Raw genomic sequence first — 25,243 nt, 5'->3', positions numbered from 1 at the left:
GCGTTACCTTTGAATATATAGTCTATATTATTTTATTTTTTTTTTTAAAAAAAAAAAGATCGTAAATTTAAAGACGCGTAAGGAAAAAAAAATACCCACAAGAGTTTTCTTAATCTACCGGATTCATCAAGTCTCCTAATACATCTGCTATGCAAGAGTCTATTTCAACATTAAATAAACCATATGTTCTTTCATATTGAATTAAGCTCAAAGAATCAAAAAATAATCTCAACTTGGTAATCAGATCGATTTCTCTCACCCCTTCCAACAACGGATGTAAATTATCTTGCGGTTGTTCTAATGATAGTGGCAGATCCTTTAAATATGTAAGATCGTGTTTTCTTGAAATTTGATCAATAATTGAGCCAGTAGGGTTGTCAAGTGGTCCATTGAAAAATTCCGTATCGGTACTAATGAAAAGCCACTCGTTTAAATTGAACTCATCATAGCTGCAAAGTAACAACTGATCCAAGAGTTTACAGCCATTCAAAATGAGTTTTAAGCTCTCTTTAGATAAAGCATGAAGTTCTTTTGTCAGTTTTTCTTCAATGGATTCAAAGATTGATAAAAGTTCATGGCTTACAGTTGCCCATCTTGGTAACAAATGCAATTCATTAAACTTTAAAACTATTGCGCGGAATAGGACGGAAATTTCAGCTCGAATGATCTCAGGACAGTTTCCACTTAATAAGGCTTCGATCTTGTCAAAAATTGAATCTAAAAAGTTAAGGAAGAAATCAATTGGTTGGATTAAAATAAGGTATGAGATCCTTTTTAATATAAATACCTTTGCTTCAAGCTCGGAAGCCTCATTCCAAACAAATAGGTTACTAGGTGACAGTCCAGAAGATGTAGTAATTCTTGAAATCATATCTCCAAGTTTTTCTCGATCATTTGTGATCCAGGCCCCCAATATTGAATTCCATATAGTGAGTTTATCAAAATCAGTCTGAAAGAAGCTGTTGTCCATAAATAAATCTAAAACTAACGTCTTCCAAGTTTTGTTTGGGTGGTGTTTGCCAACAATTTCCAATAAGCCAAGAACTCGTAAATTGATATTTGGAATCTTTTTCAGCTTTATTTGGGGAAGAATGAAACTGTTGATCAATGTATTCAAGGATTGGGTAACCTTATCTGTATCTTGACAAATTTCATCTAAGAATGGTATAATTTCTGTAATTGCCTCAATTACATCCTCTTGTTGAACCGTAGAACTTTGCACGCTACTAGAATCTTTTTTGGATTCAAGTTCGATTTCTTCTCGTGGATCTGAATGGGCTTTTGTTACTGCATTCTGGAACAAACGCGTAAATACATCAGCCAATTCCTTTCTATTCTTTTGATCCCGAACTTTTGATGACTTTAACTTCATCGATAATACCTTGCAAATACGTAAACTGTCGGGATATACATCTTTGAAACTTCCAGGATGCAATAAAATATTCTTGAAGAAATTTATGGATAAATTCCAAACGTCAATCACGGTATCATTATCAATGGCATCAAAGAAGGACAATAAGAAACTGGAAAGTTCTGTTGTTGGAATCTGCGTATACATGGATGATCTCTGCGCTTGGTCTAACATTTGAGGATAGCATCTGCTAATGATGGAGTTGAACAAGTGTGGCAATGTGACTTGAGATCTTCCACCATCCAAAATATTTAAAAGCTTGAGTGCTCCTGGGGATGCGCCATTTAAATCTATCAAGGATTCAATTACTTCTTGTCTTTCAAGTTCAATTAAAGCTTCTAAAAGTTTCTTGGCTCTAAATTTAAGCTTATGGGAAATATAAGTTAATGATCTATCTGAATAATATTTTGCACCATCTGGAACTTTTGGTCTCGAATCACACCAGTACCAAATGTGAAAGCCAGCTCTCAAAGCCTCTTGGAAGCATAAGATGATCGAATAACGCTTATTTTGCTCTGTTGTTCTAAGTTCAGGAGATTCAATTTGAAATACCCCCAGTATCATATTATTTAAAAACCCATTTTCTGCCGCTCCTGATGGTCCTTTTTCTGCATTTGACCTAATCGATGAAGTTAGCAAGTAGCTATGAGTGATTGATAACAAATCCTCCAATCCTGTCACCAAGATATTGACACATGAATTAAGATCCTCCAATTCAGAAAATTTCTCAAATGAGGAGAAGTTTTTGAATATTCCTTCCAACTTTGCAATAATGGTCCTGTTCAAAGTAATAATTACATTAAATATTGAATCACCAAGTAAATAAAGTGATCTTGTGAGCAAGGTAATCCAATTTTCTAATAATATCGAGGTCTTGGAGTTGGTAATACCTTGGATGAGGAAAGTCACCAAAACCGGTTCATTCTTCTCTTCTTCAACATTCAATAAATTTAATGGTAAATGAAGTTCCTGGGCAAGTTCTAAGAAATGGAATAAGCATTTCAAAAATTGCGATTCAACTAATTCAATAGTGTAGGAAGCAACATTTAAACCCAAATATACCGTACAAGTACCAATGAGTAAATTGAACAATTCATTAAAACTTTTCTCGTTACCAGTGACTAATAAAGTAAGAATTTTCAAGCAATGCTCCATGCTTGAGTAGTAATTATCCAACAGGTACTCATCATTGAGAACTTCATCAGTCAATTTCAAATGAAAGAACTTTTCGATAATACTCAAAAATAGACTCTTGTAAGTAGAAATGTCCCATTCATTTGATCTAAGCAAATTCAACTTATTACTGTTATCCATTGCTGCAAATTCATTGCTGCAACTTTCCCTCAATAACTTCGTATTAGACTCAATCACCTTGATAATTAATCCTAAATAGTAAGCAAACTGGCCCAAATCATCATCAATTGTCAATGTCTTTCTTTCCCCATGCATAAATGTAAAATTTAAAATTGGATTACTGAGCAATTTCAATAATCTGTTGGCTCCTCCATTCTTGATTATTCTTCTAAGGAAGTCATGAATTCCTAAATTAGACTTTTTGTCGGTTTCCGAAATATCATCAAGCAAAATCTGAAGTGGTCTTTCCAAGATCGTATCTCCATCATTAACTGAAGCTGAATGGGTCCATAACGTCTCCAATGCCGTTATTCTCTTATTAATTGGTAACTTTAAAAACAATTCCACTACACCGGCTTCAATACTGTGAAACGGGTAACTAGTTCCCATTTCATATATTGTCTTCACAGCTTCCACTTGGTAGTTTGCTGGTTCTGAAGAGTAAATTGAAGTCCATAAATTCGAAATAATCGCCTTTAGTGTCTTTTCTTTCTGTGCATCCGACATTGATTTAGATATGTTACCAAACGATTTTGCAATTGCATAACTAATGAGAAGTCCTTCTTGATTACGGTCGCTCTCTTCGATATATTCTGGCACTTGAAGTTCTAGCATCTTATTAACAAGTTCCGAATCTAATTCAAGGCTGGTCTCATCACGAGGTACAATATTCAACATCTGAACAAGTAAGTTACTAATTTTAAAACAATAAGCAGTATTCAGCATGTATTGAATAAACTTCTTCTGCAACATATCAATGACCAAAAATGAAACCTCGTTGGCTGAAAAGGGAACTTGTGGATTGTCATTGTTGAGCCTTCCACGATAAAATCCTTTTATCTTGCTCACAATATCGATATAGGTATCATTGACCTTTTGATCTGCAATCCCGTATGCTCTAGCTGGAACCAAATTAAAAAGCGTGTCTAATATTTCCAATCTCTTTACATTGATATCCAGTTTTCCAAGAAGACATATTATTGCCAATGGTGCATGTAAAGTGATCATTTCTTCCTCGTTGAAATTGAATTCTTTCAACACAAAATCAAGAATTTCTAATTTTGATTCATCTTCTTCTGCAACTAATTGTAAAATGTCGTTCCATATATATGTTGATTCAATACCATCGAAAAAAGACAGCGCAGATACCATCAAATCTTTGCTTTCCTTATTCTCAAATGCAATGTTCAAAAACCTTGAAAATAATCTTGGTGTGATAACTGTGCTAATCTCCCATTTATCCATGATTATTGACAAGGATATCTTAAAAGCTTCAATCTTGGATTTTGTAGAATCAGATTCAACCATTTTCAAAAGTCCCGAGGATAATGTTTCCAATGCATATTTGGCGAAATATTCTGTTCTTGGGATTCGTTTTTGATGATCACCTTCTGTATCTGGACCAAGAAGATAATTCCAAAGCCTTCGGTTCAAACTCATGTCCTTTTTCAAAGTCACTCGGCAACAAGACATGAGAAGCATTTCTTTATCCTTTGGATATACCTGTGAATCAAATATACTGCTTTCCAATGGTATATGCGAAAGAAGCAAATCAAAAAATCCTCTCACGACTATTATATCACTTGCTGAATCGATTGTAACTGGAGGGTTTATGGTAACTGCAAATGCTCGAATAAGAAGCCCTGGTTCCGGTTTCAAGCACATTTTTGCTTCTTCAGAGAGTTCGTGATTTCCTTTGCTTTCAGTAAATCTAGGAAGATTCCTGTTACACCAATGTAAAGCACCAAGTCTGCGTTCAGGGTTGCTAATTATACAAAGAAACATACTTTGCCAGAAATGGGAATCATTATTTAACTTCTCTTTAAATTCCTCTGTCAATTGCAAAATGTCATTAAAAGCTTCTGAATTTTCATCGTCTAAACCAGAAAGTAAGCTTAGTATGAACGGTTTGGATATGTTTCTTAAATGGTCAACGTCTAATTTTGCCACGATATGATCTTTGAAAATTCTAATTTGCTGAGGCTTGATCAGAATGGATGAATAAGAAAATAATGGCAATAACCCTGGTAACCAAACACTAATATCTTCATTCAAAGTTTCAATGGGCAAATTTTCAAAGATAAACTCGTAAATGCTCAATGCCTTTTGGTGAACACCACTGGGAAGTCTCGAGGATAAACATAATGACAACTTATTGGAAACCTGCAGTGATAAAGGAACATAATATTGCTCTTGTACACTTGGATCTGGGGTGAATTGAAGTGATTTTTGTAATCTAGAAAGAAATGCAATGTAATCCGCCCACTCCTCAAGTGCGTCAAATGATCCAAGGGCTTTTTCCACCAGTTGGAGGTATTTCTTGTCTTTGGATGACAATTGGTGAGTCTTTGATTTCCTTGATGTAACCAACTTTAGAACACTGTTCGGTCCTTTAGGTGAATCCATCTGACTTGGTAGGTTTTTAATATGTGTAAGTTGGAAGTTGTTAGGAAGATCTAGATTTTGCATTTTCGAATTGTTTACGTATTTTAATTTCTGCTGGCGACAAAAGTACACGACCACATTTCCAGCCAACACTTGCCAAGGACTAATACTTCTAATTCTATGTATATGACTATCTATATATATATATATATATATACTTGTTGATTGACTCACTTATTCACTATTGAACAATATCATGGATGAACTTCATCACATCAACCAATTCTTGGTCATCAGCACTATGGGCTACACCCTCGTAACCGCGGAAAGTATAATTGTTAAAGCCTAAGCTCTTGTAGAATTCACTTGTTTGTTGGCCATAGTCAAACTTGATAAGGGGATCGGCCTTACCATGACCTTGGAAAATTGGAGTGTTGAAATTGACACCCAGTTTTTCGTGTCTCTCTAATACGTCATTCTTCACTGGACAGAAACCAGACAATGCAACTACACCACCGATTTTGAAATCCAAAATGGAAGCAGTGGCTAACGAGATAGCAGCACCTTGAGAGAACCCACCGATTATTATCTTTTCTGGTGGGACACCGTGGACTTCTATTTGTTCCTTAATTAAACTCTTCAAAACCTCACAACTTTTGAAGAAACCAGTGACATCTTGTCTGGCATTAGGATCTCCAAAGGCGTAAATATCAAACCAAGCTGGCATGACGTAACCACCATTGACTGTAATTGGGATCTGTGGTGCGTTTGGGAACACATAATTGATGGCATCTGAGTTTTTGATTATCTTGGTTTGGTTGATCAACTGAGGAAACCATGACCACCCTTCACCAGTATCACCTAATCCGTGCAAGAAAATCACTGCACCTTTAACAGGAGTCTTTTGAGAAGAGACTCTGATTGCGTTTATTAAATTGCTCATTATCGGACTAAAAATAAAGAAGATACTTGCAACAAAGAAGATGAAAATGTATAATGGATTATTCAAGCTTTTCATTTCTCTATTTTATTTTTTTTTTTTGTTGCTTATTGTTTCGCCCTTTTCCGTGTTTATCTGATGAAACGTGTTGCAAAATCAATATTGAATCTTTATAGCTGCTTACTATGAAATTAGTAATAAATAGTAATTATTTATAACCATCTAAACCGAAGAAATAATGGCACTGCTGTCGTTTTCCTTTTTTCACGTAATAGCTCGTGTCGGCTAAAGTCTTTTCCTACTTTTTTTTACTAACATGCATCAAATATTACTAATCAGTTTGCAAAAAAAATGCGGTATCCAAAGTAGTCATAATTATTCCTGCTTGTGCTGACAAGATGTATCGTAGCTCGGTTCGAAGATTGAAACCTGTGACATGGACTATATTTATATTTTTACATGAATTAGTTGCACAATTTGGCAAAAAAAAGTATGTATATCTTAAAAGTTGCCTATATTTTGCACAATTTGCTGCAAATTTTTCCAAATATTTTTTTTTGAAAATGATTAAAGATAATAATAGACATAGATATATGCTTCTTCCTCAAGATGATTTTTCTAGGACCCCTTCGACCATTTGACAACAAGAAGTCCTATATTATAAGCTCCCAAAAGTCTCCTTTCACTAGATCAAATGCGAGCGTTACAATTGTTTCATTTTACTTTAACTTTTTTTTTTATCTGCTTGCTTTGTTTCTTCCAGTAGATGCGAAAATAAGGCATAACTGTTCATCTACAAATGGCAAAACTCAAAACCACTGGCAAGCCTGGTCTATACATTGATAACTCACTAGTGTATTCAACAAACTAATTATCGATAAAAATCACAGAAAACAAATTGAATAAAATACGGTATTCACTGTCTGTAACTATGTATTGTATTGCATTAGCAAACTTTTCCTATCCAATTCCACAAGAAATCACATATATCTAGCTGAAGCTTCAGTTAGCAGCACACCAGGGCACTAGTCGTAGAGAGTATACTACAGTAAACATTAAAAATTATGATTTAGATTTGAATTATTCATTTAACTATTATGTACAAGACTAAGCACTTAATGTCTCTTCCTTAGTGATGCCAAGATAAGTAAAAAGTCTATTCCATTGATCCTTTTTATGTAACATAGCCAAGATTAAAACCGCAGGAAGATGCCACACCGAACACCAAAACAACTTCTTTGCATGAATACCAGCCAATGCTAATCCTTCACTAGTTGGTTTGTGACCTTCACGATAATTATATTGTTGTTGCTTCCAGAATTGGTAAGCCAAGTAAGTCAACCAACCATTAGCAATGGCTGAATCAAAGGGGAAAACCCAATCAGTTACTCCAAAGTAACTTAATCCAAAACAGAGAGGGAACATTAATATAGAATAACGCAAGGCCACTCTTGCATTTAATTTTGGATTTTCAGCAGCTGCCATAACGTATCCAGCCTGTTTATATTGTTCGGCGATATTATGGGAAAGCGCATTAAAATGGGGGAATTGCCAGGCATATAAAAGCCCAGCAATACACCAAACCCCAGGAAGGGTTAATGGTGAGGAAGAAGCCCATCCCATCAAGGGAGGAATGGCTCCTACAACAGCTCCAACCCAGGTGTTAATGATCGATTTTCTCTTGAGGGAAGTATAGATCCACGAATATAAGACAATATTAGCAAAACCCAATATAGATACAGTGGGGTTCACACCAAACCATAACATGGTACATCCCAAGGAACCTGTCAATGCGGCAAAATTGTAAGATTGTAAAGGAGTAACTAATCCACGGACAACTGGTCTACCTACAGTTCTTGGCATTTTCCTATCGAATTCAGGTTCACGGCCCATATTGATGGCATTGGCGGCCCCAGAACATAATGCAGTACCCGCGGTCAAAAATATCAATTCTTGTAATGTCACGGAATACGGAGATATCGCGTAGGAACATATAGCACTTAAAGTGACCAATACTGTCAAGTTTGGTTTAGTTAATTTGAGATATGCGGTACTTAGTGATTTCAATTCAGATTTGGACTTTGGGATAGATACTGGGTCTGCAGTCACAGTTTTGGCTTCCTTTGGGGTCACTTTAAAGGGAATTTTCAGTTCCGGTGGTATCATACTCTGCGAAGCTTTTGCTTCTGGTTCTTGACAATTCAAAATTCGACTGGCATTTTCTATTATATACGAGGAGTCTGATGATCTTGGTTGGGTTGTAGATAATGGGAATCCCTTCTGAAAGTTCCGTACCGTTACTCTTCGAGAAAGTAGTTGATTGCAAAGAAAATTTTGTTCAATTCGTAGCCTCTTTGTTGAATTTTGAAAGAAAAAGTTGAAATTGTTGATACAATTCAACCTTGGAATTGGTGCCATATTGTAACAGCTACTGTTTTATTTCAGTCAATATAGGTACTCACAACGCGGTCAGACCTATTAATATATACAAGTTGGTAATGCTATGTGTATGCCTTGGATGAGATCCTTGAATCTTTTTTTTTTTTTTTTTAATACGAAAATTTGATTTTTTTTCCTTGCACCAATGAGTGGAGGTTGAGATCAAACCCCCACCAGAAAAGAGCAGCAATAGTAACAAAGCCAAGAATTATCAAGTTATATTCGTTGACATAACCAATCTCTAATATATGTAAATAGTTTATGAGATTTATGACTACTCCAGAAAGGGTTTTTCTGGAAAGTAAATCACGTTGACATGAAAGTAAACTGGAACAATTAAAAATCGTCAATTATTGCCCCATTTTTGGTCAAGAAGTACGTACGTTTGAATCGAGGCTAGGAAATGCCTGTGTTTTCAAACATTAGCCATAATCTTCTTTAGATTGTTAGAGTTTCGTAAATCTCAGCATATCAAACCAAACAGAAACAAGAGTCACAACGAAGAATGTTCTACTCAAATGGGAAATTCCTATGGAAATTTGCAATCTACCATAAATTTGATATTGCGAGAAAAGGCCAGTAAGTAACGAAGATTATAAGTTTAGAACTACAAAAATACTAGCAGTAATAACTGCCGTTCTCACAGCAACATGCTACGAAAAACAGTAGACAGTTAAATGGTATGACACGATTGTGCTTTACAATTTTATTGTCAGAAATGGACAACCTATGGATTACCGCACTGATCCAAGGGACAAAGAGGGCAAACTTGAAACATCCATTAAGCAATTAAGGTTGGATGTTGATGCGCATGGTAACTTCTCACATCCAATCCAGATATTGTTCAGGCGATGAAAACTGCAACTAAACGTCCAAGACCTTCAATATTGAGCTTTAGCTTTAGTAGAGATGGAGGGGTCTGCATTATTCATAGAATTTGTTTCTAGTTGTACTTGATCTAACTACTAATTCTATACGCTAACTGTTGGCTTTTCGTCAATTTCAATATCAGGATTAGAATCTTGAGATTTCTTTTCATTCAATTTCTTATTCTCCAATTTATTTTCAATTAAATCATGGAAGGCAATAATTGCTCGTACTAAAGTGCTAATATAAATAACCATGAGCTCGTCATTGGTCTTGATGGTGAAGGCAGTGGCTAATGGACTGGTGGCTTCGACATTTCCCTGTTGTACCAAATTAGGCAATAAATTGAACACATTTTGTAATTTGCCCAATATAGTATGATTTATAGGTAATTTCTTTTGATAGACTTTATCCAAATAATTGGCAATTTCTCGAAGCTTTTGATGCAATCCTAATAAAGATTGGTAAGTTTGGGTAACTTTCAAGGATAAATTGCCAGCAGCTTGATCTCTGATATCTCTTAATAAATGTTCAACCCCGATTTCTTCCGCTTCTTCTGCTTCAATCAATGAAGGAACATGAACAAATGTTTTTTCTGCAGCTGAACCATCATTCTTGATATCTTCCACGGCAAAGTATGCATCGGTGGGAATACCAACTTCTCTTGGTTGAACATCGACAATTAACAACAAGGGGTTGGCAGTATATCTTCTGAATACATCGTTAATCTTTAAATCTGATGGTTTCAACTTAGGGCCGGAATGGTACCACCCAATCAACTTTTCCTTGGCATTGATCTTCTTGAACATTTCCCCCATTGAATCTATAAAGTTGTGGTCTAAAAACCAAACACTGGGGTTTTTTTCGTCTTCTTCAAATGGAATGGCATATGAGTTAGTGACCTTGATCTTATCGGTTGAGTTATCACCTAATATGACACCAACGACTCTCTTCTTGGAATCTTTGGCCACACGGTTATAATGATCAACAACTGATAATAACACCAAGGGTGATACAGCCACAGTTTTATTCAAAAATGTTAATTCGCTAGTACCGGCTACTGCAGTTGACATCTTGACTTGTATTATTTATAGTTATTAGCTGAATTGACACAATGCTTGTTTGTAAATAAACGTTTGTATGGGTTGTTGTAAATTGGTTTGCCTTCAGGTTTTTTTCAGTCGCCAAAATAATCACCAAAGATTTGGCGTGTACCTGTTCAAAAAAAAACCCAGTATAAAATAGCAGCAGCAGCATATTAATAATCTGGGTGATGAGGAGCCTCTACTTCCTATAACAAGACTTATACTACCATGTTCGGACAGATCGTGATAGGGCCTCCGGGTTCTGGTAAATCAACGTATTGCTATGGAATGTACCAATTTATGTCGGCAATAGGACGAAAACTGTGTATTGTCAATTTAGATCCTGCAAATGACCGATTGCCATATCCAGATTGTGCTCTTGATATTCGAGATTTCATAACTTTGGAAGACATAATGGAGGAGCTCAACTTGGGTCCCAACGGAGGATTAATGTATGCCCTTGAGCTGCTTGACCATGAAGGTATAGACATGTTTCTTTCCAAGATTGACCAACTTATCCAGGACAAGAATTACATATTGTTTGACTGTCCCGGCCAAGTCGAACTATTCACGCATCACAACTCTTTATTCAAGATATTCAAGCGGTTAACTCAAACTAAACGAATGAGATTGTGTGTGGTTTCTTTGGTTGACTCAATTTACTTGACTAGTCCCTCGCAATATATCTCGATATTACTATTAAGTTTAAGATCGATGCTCCAGTTAGACCTACCCCATGTCAATGTAATCAGTAAGATTGATATGTTGCGGAATTACGGGGAGTTACCCTTTAGATTGGACTATTATACTGAAGCCCAGGATTTAGGATATCTAACACCACACTTGGAACAAGAGTCCAACACGGTATTGGGGAAAAATTACGTTAGACTTACTGAGTTGATTGCAGAATTAGTTGAAGAGTTCCACTTGGTTTCATTCGAGGTGTTGTCCGTCGAAAACAAGAAGAGTATGATTAACTTGTTGAGTGTGATTGACAAAGCTAACGGATACAGTTTTGGAAGTGAGATTGGAGGAGACTCGGTATGGAGCGAAGCAACAAGACAAGGAGGATCTGGCGTTTATCAAGATGTAGATATTCATGAACGTTGGATTGAATATAAAGACGAATATGACAAGGAAGAGCATAAACAAGAAGAAGAATTGAGAAAACAACACCAAGAAAACGACGTGGAAATGACCGAAGAGGATGAATGGGAGGCTGCATTGCAAGATTGGGAAAGCAAACGTGGAGGCCAAGGCGCTCTTCTGAGGTAATCTGTACATACAACTTTATAGAACTTTATAGAAGCAATATGTCGTGTCTGGCACAACTTCACCGTATTGTCTCTATATATATTTTTTTGCGTTGCAAATTATAAAGATGAGGTTGACTGGTATGACTAAGCAACATGGATCAAATAAACGATGAAGACTATGCTGCTAGCTTGACTAAGCAAATGGATACCACCATATCCAACTTGATCAAAAAGCGAGATGCATTACAAACAAAAATCCAGGAATATCACGATGTTAAACTGGCAATTCAAAGCTCCAACAAAGAACCACTTTTGATCCTGTTGGGAGCAGGTTATTTCACGGAGATGTCCAAACCGGAAGCAATAGTTCATCTCGAAGGTACCATATCGCGAATGAATGGCGCAATTTCTGAAATATCTAGTAATATCAACCACGCAACTGATACAAAAAAGAAGTTTTTACTTTTCAATGATTTCATTAAACAAAATGGATCCCAGGGGAAGGAAGAAGAAGAAGAAGAAAAGTTGAACGAGGAAGGATTACCGTTTATGGATATTCAAGAGGAGATAGATGAAGATGGAAATGTCATCAATGTGAAGATCAATGATACTCCTGTGGATAAGCCGGTTGATTCAGGGGAGAAGTTGAATGAAGAAGGATTACCATTCATGGACATACAAGAAGAAATCGATGATGATGGAAATGTTATAAGTGTCAAGATTAATGATGCTCCTGTTGATAAACCTATCTTGTCGAGTAAGCAGCAGGAAAAAAATACAAGCCAAACCATTGCAGGAACAAGCTATATCGAGGAAAAGATAGAAGATGTTGCCGCCCCAAGTGTCTCCAATAAAGATAATACGGAAAGTGAAGAAACAACCGGGGAATCTTCTGTTGATCAGATTCAAGAATTAATGGAAGATATGGGATTAACCACTAAATCAGAAAAGCAAATGATAGATCAAGACGCACTTCTTGACAAGATCGATGAATTGGAAATTGAAACAGATCACAAATTTCATTTGAAACAAATTGTACTTGAAGAATACAAAAAATTGCAAGATAGCCAAGAGTCTGAACAACCACAAGACAACCAAAACTACGAGCAACCGCAAGATAAATCCTTGGCCATTGACAAGTATGACGATTTAATTCAATTGGAAATAGTTGCTGATGATTTAAACGACGAGCAAGATGTTAGTTATGCCGATGATGAAGAATGGGATTTTGAATTTGACGAAGACGAAGATGATGACGATTTGGCAGATGAGTTATTATATGGAAATCATCCAAGCAGTGTCTTGGGAGCTTCTGCTTCTGAAAAAACCAATGCATTATTATGGGAACAAATCAGAAAATTAAGAGAAAAAGGCGATGAAAAGGAAGAACCAAAGAAGAAGAAATCAGTTAGATTTGCTGAAACTTTAGAAATCAATGAGATTGAAAACATTAGTGAAAGTTTGAAGAATCCCCCTCCACCTGAACCTAAGATGTCATTATTCAAGCAGAATAGAATAGTACATAAACAGGTTGAGGAAAAAAGTGAAACTGAAGAACCAGTAAGCATAATGGAGAGTACCATTGTTGAAAGGGAAGTGGTAACTCCAAAGCTGGAGGTTGTTTCTCGTAATATTATCGAAAAAGAAGAGCCATATGTTGAAATTCCCCAGAAAACCAAACCTGTGTCCAGATTTAAAGCCGCAAGAATGGGGACAGCTAATGATCAAAAGAAAGCAAATATAATTCCGATTCCAACTGTAGAGTCAATTTCTACTAACCCACCCAGTAACACGTCAGTTAAGGAACAAGTAGTGGAGAATACAATTATGGAAAATACCATTGTTGAGCATGGCATAGAAACAAAAAGCGAAATTGTATCAAATGACATAGTTGAGTACGAAACTGATGAACTGTTTGTTGAGGTTCCCAAAGCCAAACCAATTTCCAAGTTCAAAGCTGCAAGATTAGGTAAGACCACAAATACTTCCACCAAAACTGTACCTAGAGATGAAGCAGCCAAGATTCCCATTCCCACTGTTGAATCAACCAGTAAACCCGAAGAAACAACAACAAATGAGCCAATAGCAGATGATTCTACTGAGATTGAAATCAAAGAAACTCAATTAGACTATAGTTCCTTAAATCAAGATATGGATACCATGGCCAAAGCATATATCTTGGGTATGTATGACGACGACATTGCAACTGAGGGTCCTGTAGTTGATCAACTTGAAGATTTTGAAATCTTGAATCAAATGATTGAATCCATGCCTTCGAAGGAACCTGCCAAGAAGAAGAAAGTGGAAAGGAGTATCAATTCAGATATGCAGTTTGATGAAACTTTGGATGAAATTGGTATGAATGAAATTGATTCTGCTGAAGAAGAAGAAGAAGAGTATTTCGAAGAGGTAGACGATGGTCCTATTCTCGCGGAGGATATAGTTGAGAAGGAAATTGATTCTGCTGATTTTGATGACAATGAAATTTTAACTCTGGAAATTAATGAAAATTATCACAAATTGAGAAATAAGTTGATTCTTGATCAGAATGGGTTCAAGAAAACTCAGCAGGAATTAGAAATCGAGCCGGTGGATGAAGAAGGGAACCCGATAAAAATCAGCAGATTCCGAGCTGCTAGAATGAGAGGAGGCATAAATGGGTTAAAATAGGAACCATATAGAGAAATATTAGCATATTATCGTGTGTAACGTTGTAGACATTGCAGCCAACCGAGGTTCAACAATCAGCTCTGTAGTATAGATGACAATGAAAGAAATGATTCCATTTTTGACTTTCCCCGTAAAAATCGACCGATAGTCGATGTTCCTACTCGGCTATGTCAGTTACGTCTTTGTTCTCATGTAAAATAAATGATTTTGTGGGGTACTTCAAGGCGAATAGGGGGTGAACATGAAACGATAAAAATGTCTTATACCGGTGTTTATTTCAAGTTGCTAGTGAAATAATTACAAACACGCAATTCTGAACCCCCACAATTTGGGCTTGGCACATATAGACACACTTCAAAAATATGACATACAATGGCCCAGATTTTGTACCCCAGATATTCCAGTGTGTTACTTGCAAGACATTTTTGAATAGCCGGGGGTAAACCCGAGAACATAATGAAATTTTTTTTTTTTCGATGTATATGGCTTCATCTGAACTCCGAAGAAAATAAATTTCGGAGTATGGAGAGAGGGTCTTTGGGATGGACTTTGAACAGTTCTTGGTATGTTTGCCCAGATATAACGTGTTAGATCAATTGGGGTGAAGTCCGTTGTATTCGATAGTATGAATTTGCAATTTCATTAATATGAAACAGAAATGTAGGGTGAAATTTTCACACCAGTACTAGTCTAAAACTCTCCGAGCTATTTGTTTCACGCTTGACCAATAATAACGAACCTATTAATCTGACGACATTCTGGGGTGCATGCGTAAAATCTCAAACCGTTCTGCAAATCTTATCATGCTATTATCGGTGATAAAAAGCCTCAAAGTAAACAAGTGAATATTTTTATTTTTAAACATTGATTTTTATTATCCGGGGAAATTTGCCCAAAAAAATTCCAAAAAAAAAACTCCAGCGTGTTATGTAATTTCATAGACTCATAACAAGTGTAATTGTGGTTGCAAGTCCTGTGAGGTAATTATAACTGAGGTAAACATGCGGGATTTGGCCATATCCCATTGTATATACCTAATAACTTATGCTAGGTATGAATGGATCAGCCGGATCAATTATCTGACGTGACTTGACCAATACCCCGCTATTCTGCCCCACGTACTCTAACTGAAAAAAAAAGAAAAAAAACAGAAACATGCAGCAAAACCATTAAGGAGACTGTGATAGCGAGCAAATTTTGTTTTTTGACAATTGACGTTCTATTCCCGTTTTTATATAGCCACATATATAGATGATGTAGCCAATGCCACGGCACTAGCGAACTAACACAAACATGTTGGATCTGAAGCTAAATTAATACTGTCCGAGTCCGGGAATTAAAACCAAAAAAAACCTTGCAATATTGCTAAGCGCTGGGAATCAGTTTACCGTGGAAAAATAAAAAAAAAAAACCAGAAATTTCTCTATGATTTACGGAAAAATGCGACCACCCCTAAAGCATAAAAACTTAAAATTCTGGAAACAAACTTCGAAGTTATGCCAATTTATAGTTGAAACCTTCGTACAATTTACGTTCCAGCGGCTGTTACACTTGTAATGCAGGTGTACAATGGAAATTCGCCTCTAAATACAAAAGAGGGGATTTGCTGGATGATTTGTTGGCAGGTATGAAATAGTGACTTTTTTTGTTGAGGACCAAAAAAAAAAAAAATAATAGGAAAGTTAATATGCACTACCGTTTGGAAAATAGAAAACAAAGAAAAAATAAAAATGAAAAAAAAAAATTACAAAAAATAATGTCGCATGTCGCGGATTTTAAAAGGCGGCGGTAAACGAATAAGATTGACAACAGATGGGCTAATATATAAAGAACAAGAATTATCGTTTTTTTTTCCACCTCAATTGATCTTTTTCTTTTACTGTTCTCTTCTTTTCAAATCAATTGAAGTTCTACCTTTGAATCATTCATATATATATATACATATAGATCTACACAATGTCGGCCCTTTTAAAGCAAAGAGTGAGATATGCTCCATATTTACAGAAAGTCAGAACTGGTGAACAATGTCTTGATCTTTTCAAGCATGGTCAATACTTAGGTTGGTCTGGTTTCACTGGTGTCGGTGCACCAAAGGTTATCCCAACTGCCTTGGTTGATCACGTTGAAAAGAACAACTTGCAAGGTAAGTTAGCCTTCAACTTGTTTGTTGGTGCCAGTGCTGGTCCTGAAGAAAGTAGATGGGCAGAAAACAGCATGATCTTGTCAAGATCTCCACATCAAGTCGGTAAGCCAATTGCTGCTGCTATTAACGATGGTAGAACTCAATTCTTTGACAAACATTTATCTATGTTCCCTCAAGATTTAACTTATGGTTACTACACCAGAAACAAGACCAATGGATCAAACTTGGATTACACTATCATTGAAGCTACCGCCATCACTGAAGACGGTTCCATTGTTCCAGGTCCTGCTGTTGGTGCTTCTCCAGAAATGATTTCTGTTTCTGACAAGATTATCATTGAAGTCAACACTCATACTCCATCCTTTGAAGGTATTCATGACATCGACATGCCAGTTCAACCACCACACAGACAACCATACCCACACACCACTTCAGATTACAGAACTGGATTGACTGCCATCCCAGTTGACCCTGAAAAGGTTGTTGCCATTGTTGAAAGTACCTCGGGTGACAAGGTTCCACCAAACACCCCAAGTGATGCCCAATCCCAAGCCATTGCCAACCATTTAATTGAATTCTTGGAACAAGAAGTCAAGGTTGGTAGATTACCAGAAAACTTGCATCCATTACAATCCGGTATTGGTAACATTGCCAATGCTGTTGTTGAAGGATTAGCCTCATCAAACTTTAAGAACTTGACTGTGTGGACTGAAGTCTTGCAAGATTCCTTCTTGGACTTCTTTGAATCTGGATCCTTGGATTTCGCTACTGCTACTTCCATCAGATTGACTGAAGATGGTTTCAAGAGATTCTATGAAAACTGGGACGAATACTCCAAGAAGTTGTGTCTTAGATCGCAAGTTGTTTCCAACAATCCAGAAATCATCAGAAGATTGGGTGTTATTGCCATGAACACTCCAGTTGAAGTCGATATCTATGCTCATGCCAACTCCACCAATGTTATGGGATCAAGAATGTTGAACGGTTTAGGTGGTTCTGCTGATTTCTTGAGAAATGCCAAGTTGTCTATTATGCACACTCCATCTGCCAGACCATCCAAGATTGACCCAACCGGTGTCTCCTGTATTGTTCCAATGGCCTCCCATGTTGATCAAACCGAACACGATTTAGATGTCATTGTTACTGAACAAGGTTTGGCTGATTTAAGAGGTCTTTCACCAAAGGCCAGAGCCAAGGTTATCATTGACAACTGTGCTCACCCAGACTACAAGGCTCAATTGCAAGATTACTTTGACAGAGCTGTCTTCTACAACACCAAGAAGAAGTCCTTGCATGAACCACATATCTTGAAGGATGTTTTCAAGATGCACTTGAACTTCCAAGAAAACGGTACTATGAAGTTGGATTCTTGGGATCAAAAGTTCTAAATCTGTCAATAGCTTAATCTTATTTGCTTATAGATAAATTATTACATATAAATAAACGACGCGTGTATGCTAATCAAACAGTTTGACATATAAAAATGTCGTACCCTTGTAGAGTTAACTTTGATGAGGAGAAGAAGAAGGAGGAAAGAGGAGAATGTGTGCTATACGATGGAACGATGAGATGTGGTTGCCTGAAAAATTTCCCCTCCTGGCTTGTGTGAGTATGAAACGCGGAAATCCGCATGAAAGGGGAGGGGTAAACCAAAGAATGAAACCGTATTATTTTTTTTTTTGACGAACTAAAAATATATCAAGAGATATGACTAAAGTTAGCAAATCTAGGTCAATAGAAGGTTCAATTAGTAATACTAAAGGGGTAATTTCATTGCTACGCTTGACTGTTTAGTTTGCAAGATAAGGCGTCCTCCCACGTTAGCAAGTCATTCGCTTGTAGTGCACGCGCACTGGACGAGGGGAGGGGCAGATAATGTGCCAACAAAAAAAAACAAACAAAAACATTGTGTTGCTAAAAATTGACACACACAGCGAGGCTGAAGGAGGGGATTGTCCCGGGATAAACCTGTCCATTCTCCCTCCCCCCCTCCAAAAAAATGGAACTTGCATCCGAGGGAGGAGTAATGGTGTACAAAATTGCCATTGACCAGCGGTGTCCATATTAACCGATTGATTAGTCTATTAAGCCAATACAATTTCGCTGTAGTGGTTCTTTGTTTGCAAATAACGCGTGTTCTTTGTTTTGCAGCCAAACGTCAATGTAAACTCACTCTCTCTATGTATTTGAACATGCAATTACGATATCTTGTTTCTCTAACAACAAATATCAATTAAACACTTTTATGAGAGTGTATGACTAGCCAAAAAAAAATGTGTTAGTTACATCAATTAATCCAACAAAAAGTCCCACCAGGAAGTCTAAGCTTCACGACACCGCCGCCACCACTACTATCACTCCCCCCTCCTCAACAAAATGTGTTGGGAGCTCTTATCTTGCAGCCAAAAATATAAAATAGTGCCAAGAACTGCACATAACAACAATAAGATTTAAGTTATAACGGCGGAAATATATTACACTATATACATGATCATGCTATGTCTTTTTCCCTTGCCAATACTTAACCTGTTTCGCCCAGGCATACTTTACCGATTTAAATAACCCTGCCGTAAACACCCCTCGGATAGCTTGTTTGATCGAACTTATTTGTATAGTACGGCTTATGATCTTGGTGATATGTTTAGGCAAGTCATTATCCTTGGCAATATATTTGATTGATTTGTCATAATATTGCTGATACAACTGGTTTCTAAATTGGTGTGGCAATGTACTTATTAATCTAATCTTATTGTTGGTGTTGAGATTTTTCTTGAATGTTTTGTTCACCGGGTCATTGTCGAGTATAATCAAGTAATTATTATGAATGAAAAACTGTAATATTGGCTCATAAAGTTTCTTGAAGTGGGTAAATTGTTTATTGACAATATTCTTTACCTTGTTTGGATTCTCTCCTCCAATTTTCATTCTGAAATCTCCCAAGTATGAAAGTCGGGTGATTTGTTCGTATAACTCCAATTCGGTAAACTGACCCTTTTGAATAAGAATTATCGAAACTGTCATTGCATTCTTTAAATTATACTGATTAAGAAACTTTATACGCGTATCTTGATCTTCAATGATATTCACGGGTTTCTGCAATCTTCCTGCAAAATAAAGCGAATTCCAGTCACATAGATCAAGTAACGCATTCTCGGTAGATATTATGCCATACTTGATTAACTTGTTATTTATCGATATGAATGGGTTAAAGTATATTCCTGTTCCTTGGATAAAGTTGATTATCAGCAACAGTTTGAATGAATAATGACTGCGATTTTGTTGAAGATTGACTCGGTGGAACTCATGGCTATCAGGAACAATATGAATGAAATCTAATTGTTGACTACTGCTGGTGGTGGTGGTGGTGGTGGTGGTGGTGGTGCTACTACCACCACTACTAGTACTACTTGCAGGAGCAGAAGTTCCACTAACCTTCGGCAAATCATATCCATCCTGTGGTAGAATACCTGATCCATACCCAATAGAAACGTCAATTGGTGCATTGAATGTCTTGACAATCTCTTCCAACTCATGCTGTCTGTTTATAAATGTTTCATCAGGAGTTAATTCTTGATTAGTTGCACGGAAATCCTTGGGGATAATTAATTTGCTGAACCCAGAACTGCCTTCTGAAATAATTGGCTGGTAGTACTTGTCTGAATATGGTGTTGTTGAAGGAGCAAATGTTATAGGAGGAGTGGTAGTTGGTTTCTCCGAGGATGTATTCAACAATCGTACAATCAACTGTAGTTTATATTGATGTTTGATTGGTGAAATATAACATCGTGTGAGCATGCTCAATCTCTAATTATGTTGGATATGCAAGTGTGTGTGTGTGTAGTGGGGGGGGGAGGTGAAATTGTCCAAGACTGAAAGCACTAGTTCAATTGAGTGTGTAAAAACGTAACCAAGTGGTGTTTGATTTTTTTTTTTTTCTCACTAAATTTTTTAGGCTCCATCTCACGACCACTTTCTCGTCGGCAGCCAAACTTTCAACAGCGAGCCGTGATCACGTGTCACAAATAAACCGATACACGCGTCATGTGACACAAGTCAGATGATAAACAGCATGTGACGCAAGCCACCTGATTTCACTCACATGACAATGAGTCACGCCGTTTCCGGTGGTGAAAAATTATCTTCCTCCCCCATGTGTTGTTGAACTTATAGAAAAAGTTGCTCAGACTTAACCACTTTTTCCTTTTACTTCCAGTAGTAGCAGTATGTCCTCGCAAACATATAGATCCTCCCGTTGTTCAGTTGAACAACAATTATCATTTGAAGATGTTGTCATGACCGGTTTGGCCAATGACGGTGGTTTATTCTTACCAAGTGCTATCCCAAAGTTGCCATCAGATTTCCTTGAATCATGGAAAGATCTTTCCTTCAACGAATTAGCATTTGAAATTTTGAGATTATACATTGATCCAAAGGAAATTCCTGATTTGGATTTGATTAACTTGATTGCTAAGTCTTACTCCAAGTTCAGATCCAGTGAAATCACCCCAATTAGAAAGATTGACGACAATTTGTACTTGTTGGAATTGTTCCATGGCCCTACATATGCATTCAAGGATGTCGCCTTACAATTCGTGGGTAACTTGTTTGAATACTTTTTAACCAGACGTAATGCCAACAAGGCCGATTCCGATAGAGAAATCATCACCGTTGTTGGTGCCACCTCGGGTGATACTGGTTCCGCAGCAATTTACGGTTTAAGAGGCAAGAAGGACGTCTCTGTGTTTATCTTGTACCCAACTGGTAGAATCAGTCCTATTCAAGAACAGCAAATGACTACCGTTGAGGATGCCAATGTCCACACTTTAAGTGTCAATGGTACTTTTGATGACTGTCAAGATATTGTCAAGGCCATCTTTAGCGATAAGGAATTCAATGACAAGTACCACGTTGGTGCTGTCAATTCTATTAACTGGGCCAGAATCTTGGCTCAACAAACTTACTACTTTTACTCATACTTTCAATTACAAAAGGAATTGACTGCCAAGGACTCCAAGGATTCTAAAGTAAGATTTGTCGTTCCTTCAGGTAATTTCGGAGATATCTTGGCTGGTTACTATGCTTACAAGATGGGATTACCAGTTGACAAGTTAATTATTGCCACTAATGAAAATGATATCTTGGATAGATTCATGAAGAGCGGTGAATACTCCAAGCAACAAGAAACCGGTGTTAAGGCTACCCACTCTCCAGCCATGGATATCTTGATTTCTTCAAATTTCGAAAGATTATTATGGTACTTGATCAGAGACAATGTCACCCATGATGACTCCAAGGCCGGTGAAACGTTGAATGACTGGATGAAGCAATTGAAGGAAAATGGCAAGTTTACTGCACCAAAGGAAGTCTTGACTGCTGCCAAGTTAATCTTTGACTCTGAACGTGTTGACGATGAACAAACCATCAAGACCATAAAAGAAGTTTACACTTCCCATCCTGAAAACTACATTGTTGACCCTCATACTTCCGTTGGTGTTGCCACCTCATATAGATTTATTGCCAAGGATGAACCAAGTGAAAACATTCAATATATCTCCTTGTCTACCGCCCATCCTGCCAAATTCTCTGAGGTTGTCAACAAGGCATTGGATTCCTTTGACAATTACTCATTTGAAAAGGATGTTTTGCCTGATGAACTAAAGGCATTAAGCGAAAAGCCAAAGAGAATTAAGTTGATTGACGAAGCAAGTGTTGAAAAGGTTAAACAAGCAATCAGAGATGAATTGAAGTTTTAATTAGTGTATATACTCCAAAAAAAAAGGACTAATTTCGTATATCACTACTTTGTGTAATACTAATCTATAAATATCTATTAAGCATCTTGCTTCTTCTTTACTTGAACCTTACCTTCTACAACTTCAACTTGATACCCAACTTCTTGTAATACTTTATCGTCAACAGTACGTTTAGCTTCCAAATCGGCGACCACTTGCTGGTTATGTTTATTATCTTGTAACAAGTATTTTAAACAAACAATGGCATGTTCCTTGATGAATGGATTGTTGTTGTCAATAACACAGTTGGACAAGATCAACGCTAATCCACCCAATTCTCTAACTTGTTCTTGGACTTCAAACAGTTCATGGGTTAAGTACGACAATATTATAATTATTGACGATTTCACGGAATTGTAGGTGACACCTTCAATCTTGGAGTTTTTGATTGTTACTGGTTTAATTGCATTATGAATTGAGCCAAACACGGATATGAGTTGTTCGAGGAATGTCGGGTATTGCGCGAGTAACTTCTTGAAGATTTCGAACTTACCCAATTCTGAAAGAATATGTAAATTGACGGTAATCACTTCTTCAAGTTCGAAATCTTGCAATATGGTATCTGGAGTTAAGGTCTTGGAGTAAGTCAAGAATACTTCGATGTTCCATGAAATCAATGCTGTCAACTCATAGATGTTCCATTGATCTCTTGTTTGAACCACGGTACTCGTCAATTCTAACCAGCTGGTCAAATCAGTGTGTCCAGCATGAGCTATCCAGGTGACGAAACTTTCATGGGTTATCACATCATAAAGCAAGTGGATGAACATCTTTGAATCGTGATCCAACTCAGTAAAGTCTATAGTTAAGTACAATGAGTATACGCATCGAAGGATGTAGTTTTCGTCAAGTTTCAACACTTCTTGAAGTTTAAAGTTTGTGAGTTCGTTGTCCTCGGTGAACAACTGCCTGAATAAATAATGGACAATGGGCGACTTAAACACATTTTTGAATTGTACTTGTTCAAACAATTGGTTCACTTCTGCAACGAGTTCATTTCGGGGGAAATTTGCAAGAATTTGCCAATACACCAATTCTGTCTTGACATTCCAATCCTCCACTGGTTCCACTTTGGAAAATCTGACAAAACTTGTAATAACACTTGTGTAAATGTCATTGTTAGTCAACCTGGGTGCTATATTTCGAATAATCAAGAGTAGTCCACGATATAACCGGATCGCATCAACTGATTTGTCAGGACAGTATTCAAGAACTTGTTTAATTTGATCAACCGGGAGGAGACTTAGATCTGAATTAAGGAGATCACTTATTGCACTTAATCTACTGGAAAGATTTATGAAGTTGTTGGATTTCAAATCTATAAGCGAGTCTTTTATTATTGAGTTCATGGTAGGCTAGCAAGAGCAGTAGATCTCGATTTAGTAGATAGTAGTAGTTATTTAATTTATTTATTTTTTTTTTTTTTTTTGGCTGCGATGTTGTCCCAAAATTACATCCAAGAAAACAGTCAACTCAGTTATACCATTAGCCAAGCTGTTTGGTGATTAAAGAGAAGAATTCTCGGTATATACTTACATATTGTTCTAACGTACAAATTATGGTCTTAAATAATTTATGTGTGAGAAAAAGATGTTTAAATCTGAAAGTATATTTAAAATCTTATACAACGTAACTATCTATCTAATATTGATCCAATGCAGTCTGGTTCTGGTATAAGTCACAAGCATGTGGGTTTTGCAAACAATATTTAGGAACCAAAGGAGAGGCAGCGTGACCCAAAGCCACCAAGTATTCTCTAAAGTTGAGGATTCTCAGGGTCAACAAATTAGTTCTCAAGTGCCCTTCATCATCACGATTACCACTCCAAGTGCTTTCTGCTAATGCAGCGGTTCTGGGCCAGATCTTGGAGATCAACACAGTGGAATCAACTTGTTCGGACCATAAGGCAACTTCCGCACCAACGACGTGTTGTGCTTCTTCAGCAGTCAAATTGGCCGTAAAATCGTAATCGTAAATTCTTTGCCAGGTCTTGTATGGAGCACACCAACTACCACCTTGTCCGTTATTGAAATCGTCATTATCTGGAATATCAACATATCTTGGATCATTGGTGACCCATCCACCATAACCACAGTCTAAATAGAAATGCAGGGCCAGCGAAACAATGACATCGTACCCTTGCGAAGTCAAATTCTTGATGTTTACCAAATCATTGTTCCACGACTGCAAAATGATGTTTTCGGTAGGTAAAGTATGAGCACCTTCCGGGGTGGTGATGATATCTTCCCACATAATCAACTTCCTATCTGCAGAGACATTGAAAAAGATAGGCAAGGCTTTGTCAACGTAATATTGAGTCAAATCGTTCATTGTTCTGTTCTTTTCAAACCAGTTATCCATGATCAAGGGGGACATGTAATAACAAGGTTCTTGCAATTCATCAGCGCCAACATGGAAGAAGTTATCAGGGAAGATGCTACTCAATTCTTCGTAAACATCCGTGATAACCTCGTAAGTTTCTGGCATCAAGATGTTTAATTGACCTGGAGGTGGTTCAACAGCAGTATGGTTAGCCCAAACGTCATTGGACCACCAAGAATCACCACAAGTAACAATGTCAGGGTTGACCTGGCGCCAACCGGCCCTGGCATGACCTGGCATATCCACTTCAGGAACGATTCTCACACCACGCTCGTAAGCATAGTTAATAACATACAAGATATCTTGCTTGGTGTAAATTTCACGTGGTGAATAAGCATCATTGATCATTTCTGGGTATGAATTCAACGCCACGGGCCAACTTTGAGCGTCAACCAAGTGCCAATGCAAAGTGTTTAATTTAGCAAGGGACATAATATCAATTTGTTCCAAAATGGAGTCGATACTCAAGTAGTTTCTTCCTGAATCAATCATAACCCCACGATGTTTATATTTAGGATAA

The 25,243-nt window shown here is 37.1% G+C and overlaps 11 protein-coding genes across 11 annotated transcripts; 4 read left to right on the top strand and 7 right to left on the bottom strand. All coding sequences in view use genetic code 12, as the record gives it.

Annotated features, from left to right (window-relative positions):
- Nucleotides 1–29: 29 nt before the first annotated feature.
- SPAPADRAFT_152629 (uncharacterized protein) lies at nucleotides 30–5,170 on the bottom strand (the record flags this gene model as incomplete). The annotated part of the gene is made up of 1 exon (XM_007375349.1): nucleotides 30–5,170. One exon carries the CDS (start codon nucleotides 5,168–5,170, stop codon nucleotides 110–112), a length of 5,061 nt encoding a protein of 1,686 aa, XP_007375411.1.
- A 177-nt stretch (nucleotides 5,171–5,347) lies between these two features.
- On the bottom strand, nucleotides 5,348–6,136 carry SPAPADRAFT_61216 (palmitoyl-(protein) hydrolase; the record flags this gene model as incomplete). The annotated part of the gene is made up of 1 exon (XM_007375348.1): nucleotides 5,348–6,136. The coding sequence occupies one exon, from the start codon at nucleotides 6,090–6,092 to the stop codon at nucleotides 5,391–5,393; it is 702 nt and encodes a 233-aa protein (XP_007375410.1).
- A 1,060-nt stretch (nucleotides 6,137–7,196) lies between these two features.
- On the bottom strand, nucleotides 7,197–8,507 carry SPAPADRAFT_55660 (protoheme IX farnesyltransferase; the record flags this gene model as incomplete). The annotated part of the gene is made up of 1 exon (XM_007375347.1): nucleotides 7,197–8,507. The coding sequence occupies one exon, from the start codon at nucleotides 8,505–8,507 to the stop codon at nucleotides 7,197–7,199; it is 1,311 nt and encodes a 436-aa protein (XP_007375409.1).
- Nucleotides 8,508–9,128: 621 nt separating this feature from the next.
- Nucleotides 9,129–10,537, bottom strand: RPN8 (proteasome regulatory particle lid subunit; the record flags this gene model as incomplete). Its single annotated transcript, XM_007375346.1, has 1 exon — nucleotides 9,129–10,537. One exon carries the CDS (start codon nucleotides 10,466–10,468, stop codon nucleotides 9,500–9,502), a length of 969 nt encoding a protein of 322 aa, XP_007375408.1.
- A 126-nt stretch (nucleotides 10,538–10,663) lies between these two features.
- SPAPADRAFT_152618 (putative GTPase) lies at nucleotides 10,664–11,806 on the top strand (the record flags this gene model as incomplete). The annotated part of the gene is made up of 1 exon (XM_007375345.1): nucleotides 10,664–11,806. One exon carries the CDS (start codon nucleotides 10,709–10,711, stop codon nucleotides 11,753–11,755), a length of 1,047 nt encoding a protein of 348 aa, XP_007375407.1.
- Nucleotides 11,807–11,889: 83 nt separating this feature from the next.
- SPAPADRAFT_71623 (uncharacterized protein) lies at nucleotides 11,890–16,109 on the top strand (the record flags this gene model as incomplete). Its single annotated transcript, XM_007375344.1, has 2 exons — nucleotides 11,890–13,300; nucleotides 13,454–16,109. The coding sequence occupies 2 exons, from the start codon at nucleotides 11,890–11,892 to the stop codon at nucleotides 14,404–14,406; spliced, it is 2,364 nt and encodes a 787-aa protein (XP_007375406.1).
- A 177-nt stretch (nucleotides 16,110–16,286) lies between these two features.
- On the top strand, nucleotides 16,287–18,010 carry ACH1 (acetyl-CoA hydrolase; the record flags this gene model as incomplete). The annotated part of the gene is made up of 1 exon (XM_007375343.1): nucleotides 16,287–18,010. The coding sequence occupies one exon, from the start codon at nucleotides 16,363–16,365 to the stop codon at nucleotides 17,935–17,937; it is 1,575 nt and encodes a 524-aa protein (XP_007375405.1).
- A 992-nt stretch (nucleotides 18,011–19,002) lies between these two features.
- PTH1 (putative phosphatidate cytidylyltransferase) lies at nucleotides 19,003–20,387 on the bottom strand (the record flags this gene model as incomplete). Its single annotated transcript, XM_007375342.1, has 2 exons — nucleotides 19,003–20,260; nucleotides 20,288–20,387. The coding sequence occupies 2 exons, from the start codon at nucleotides 20,342–20,344 to the stop codon at nucleotides 19,046–19,048; spliced, it is 1,272 nt and encodes a 423-aa protein (XP_007375404.1).
- A 367-nt stretch (nucleotides 20,388–20,754) lies between these two features.
- THR4 (threonine synthase) lies at nucleotides 20,755–23,722 on the top strand (the record flags this gene model as incomplete). Its single annotated transcript, XM_007375340.1, has 1 exon — nucleotides 20,755–23,722. The coding sequence occupies one exon, from the start codon at nucleotides 20,773–20,775 to the stop codon at nucleotides 22,300–22,302; it is 1,530 nt and encodes a 509-aa protein (XP_007375402.1).
- Nucleotides 22,380–23,690, bottom strand: SPAPADRAFT_55653 (uncharacterized protein; the record flags this gene model as incomplete). Its single annotated transcript, XM_007375341.1, has 2 exons — nucleotides 22,380–23,527; nucleotides 23,627–23,690. 2 exons carry the CDS (start codon nucleotides 23,688–23,690, stop codon nucleotides 22,380–22,382), a joined length of 1,212 nt encoding a protein of 403 aa, XP_007375403.1.
- Nucleotides 23,723–23,941: 219 nt separating the features above from the next.
- HEX1 (Hex1p) lies at nucleotides 23,942–25,234 on the bottom strand (the record flags this gene model as incomplete). Its single annotated transcript, XM_007375339.1, has 1 exon — nucleotides 23,942–25,234. The coding sequence occupies one exon, from the start codon at nucleotides 25,069–25,071 to the stop codon at nucleotides 23,983–23,985; it is 1,089 nt and encodes a 362-aa protein (XP_007375401.1).
- Nucleotides 25,235–25,243: the final 9 nt, after the last annotated feature.

The sequence above is a fragment of the Spathaspora passalidarum genome (assembly GCF_000223485.1).
Source record: "Spathaspora passalidarum NRRL Y-27907 unplaced genomic scaffold SPAPAscaffold_4, whole genome shotgun sequence".
In the NCBI taxonomy this organism is placed as follows: domain Eukaryota; kingdom Fungi; phylum Ascomycota; class Pichiomycetes; order Serinales; family Debaryomycetaceae; genus Spathaspora; species Spathaspora passalidarum.
This window is presented reverse-complemented; position numbering and strand designations above follow the sequence as displayed.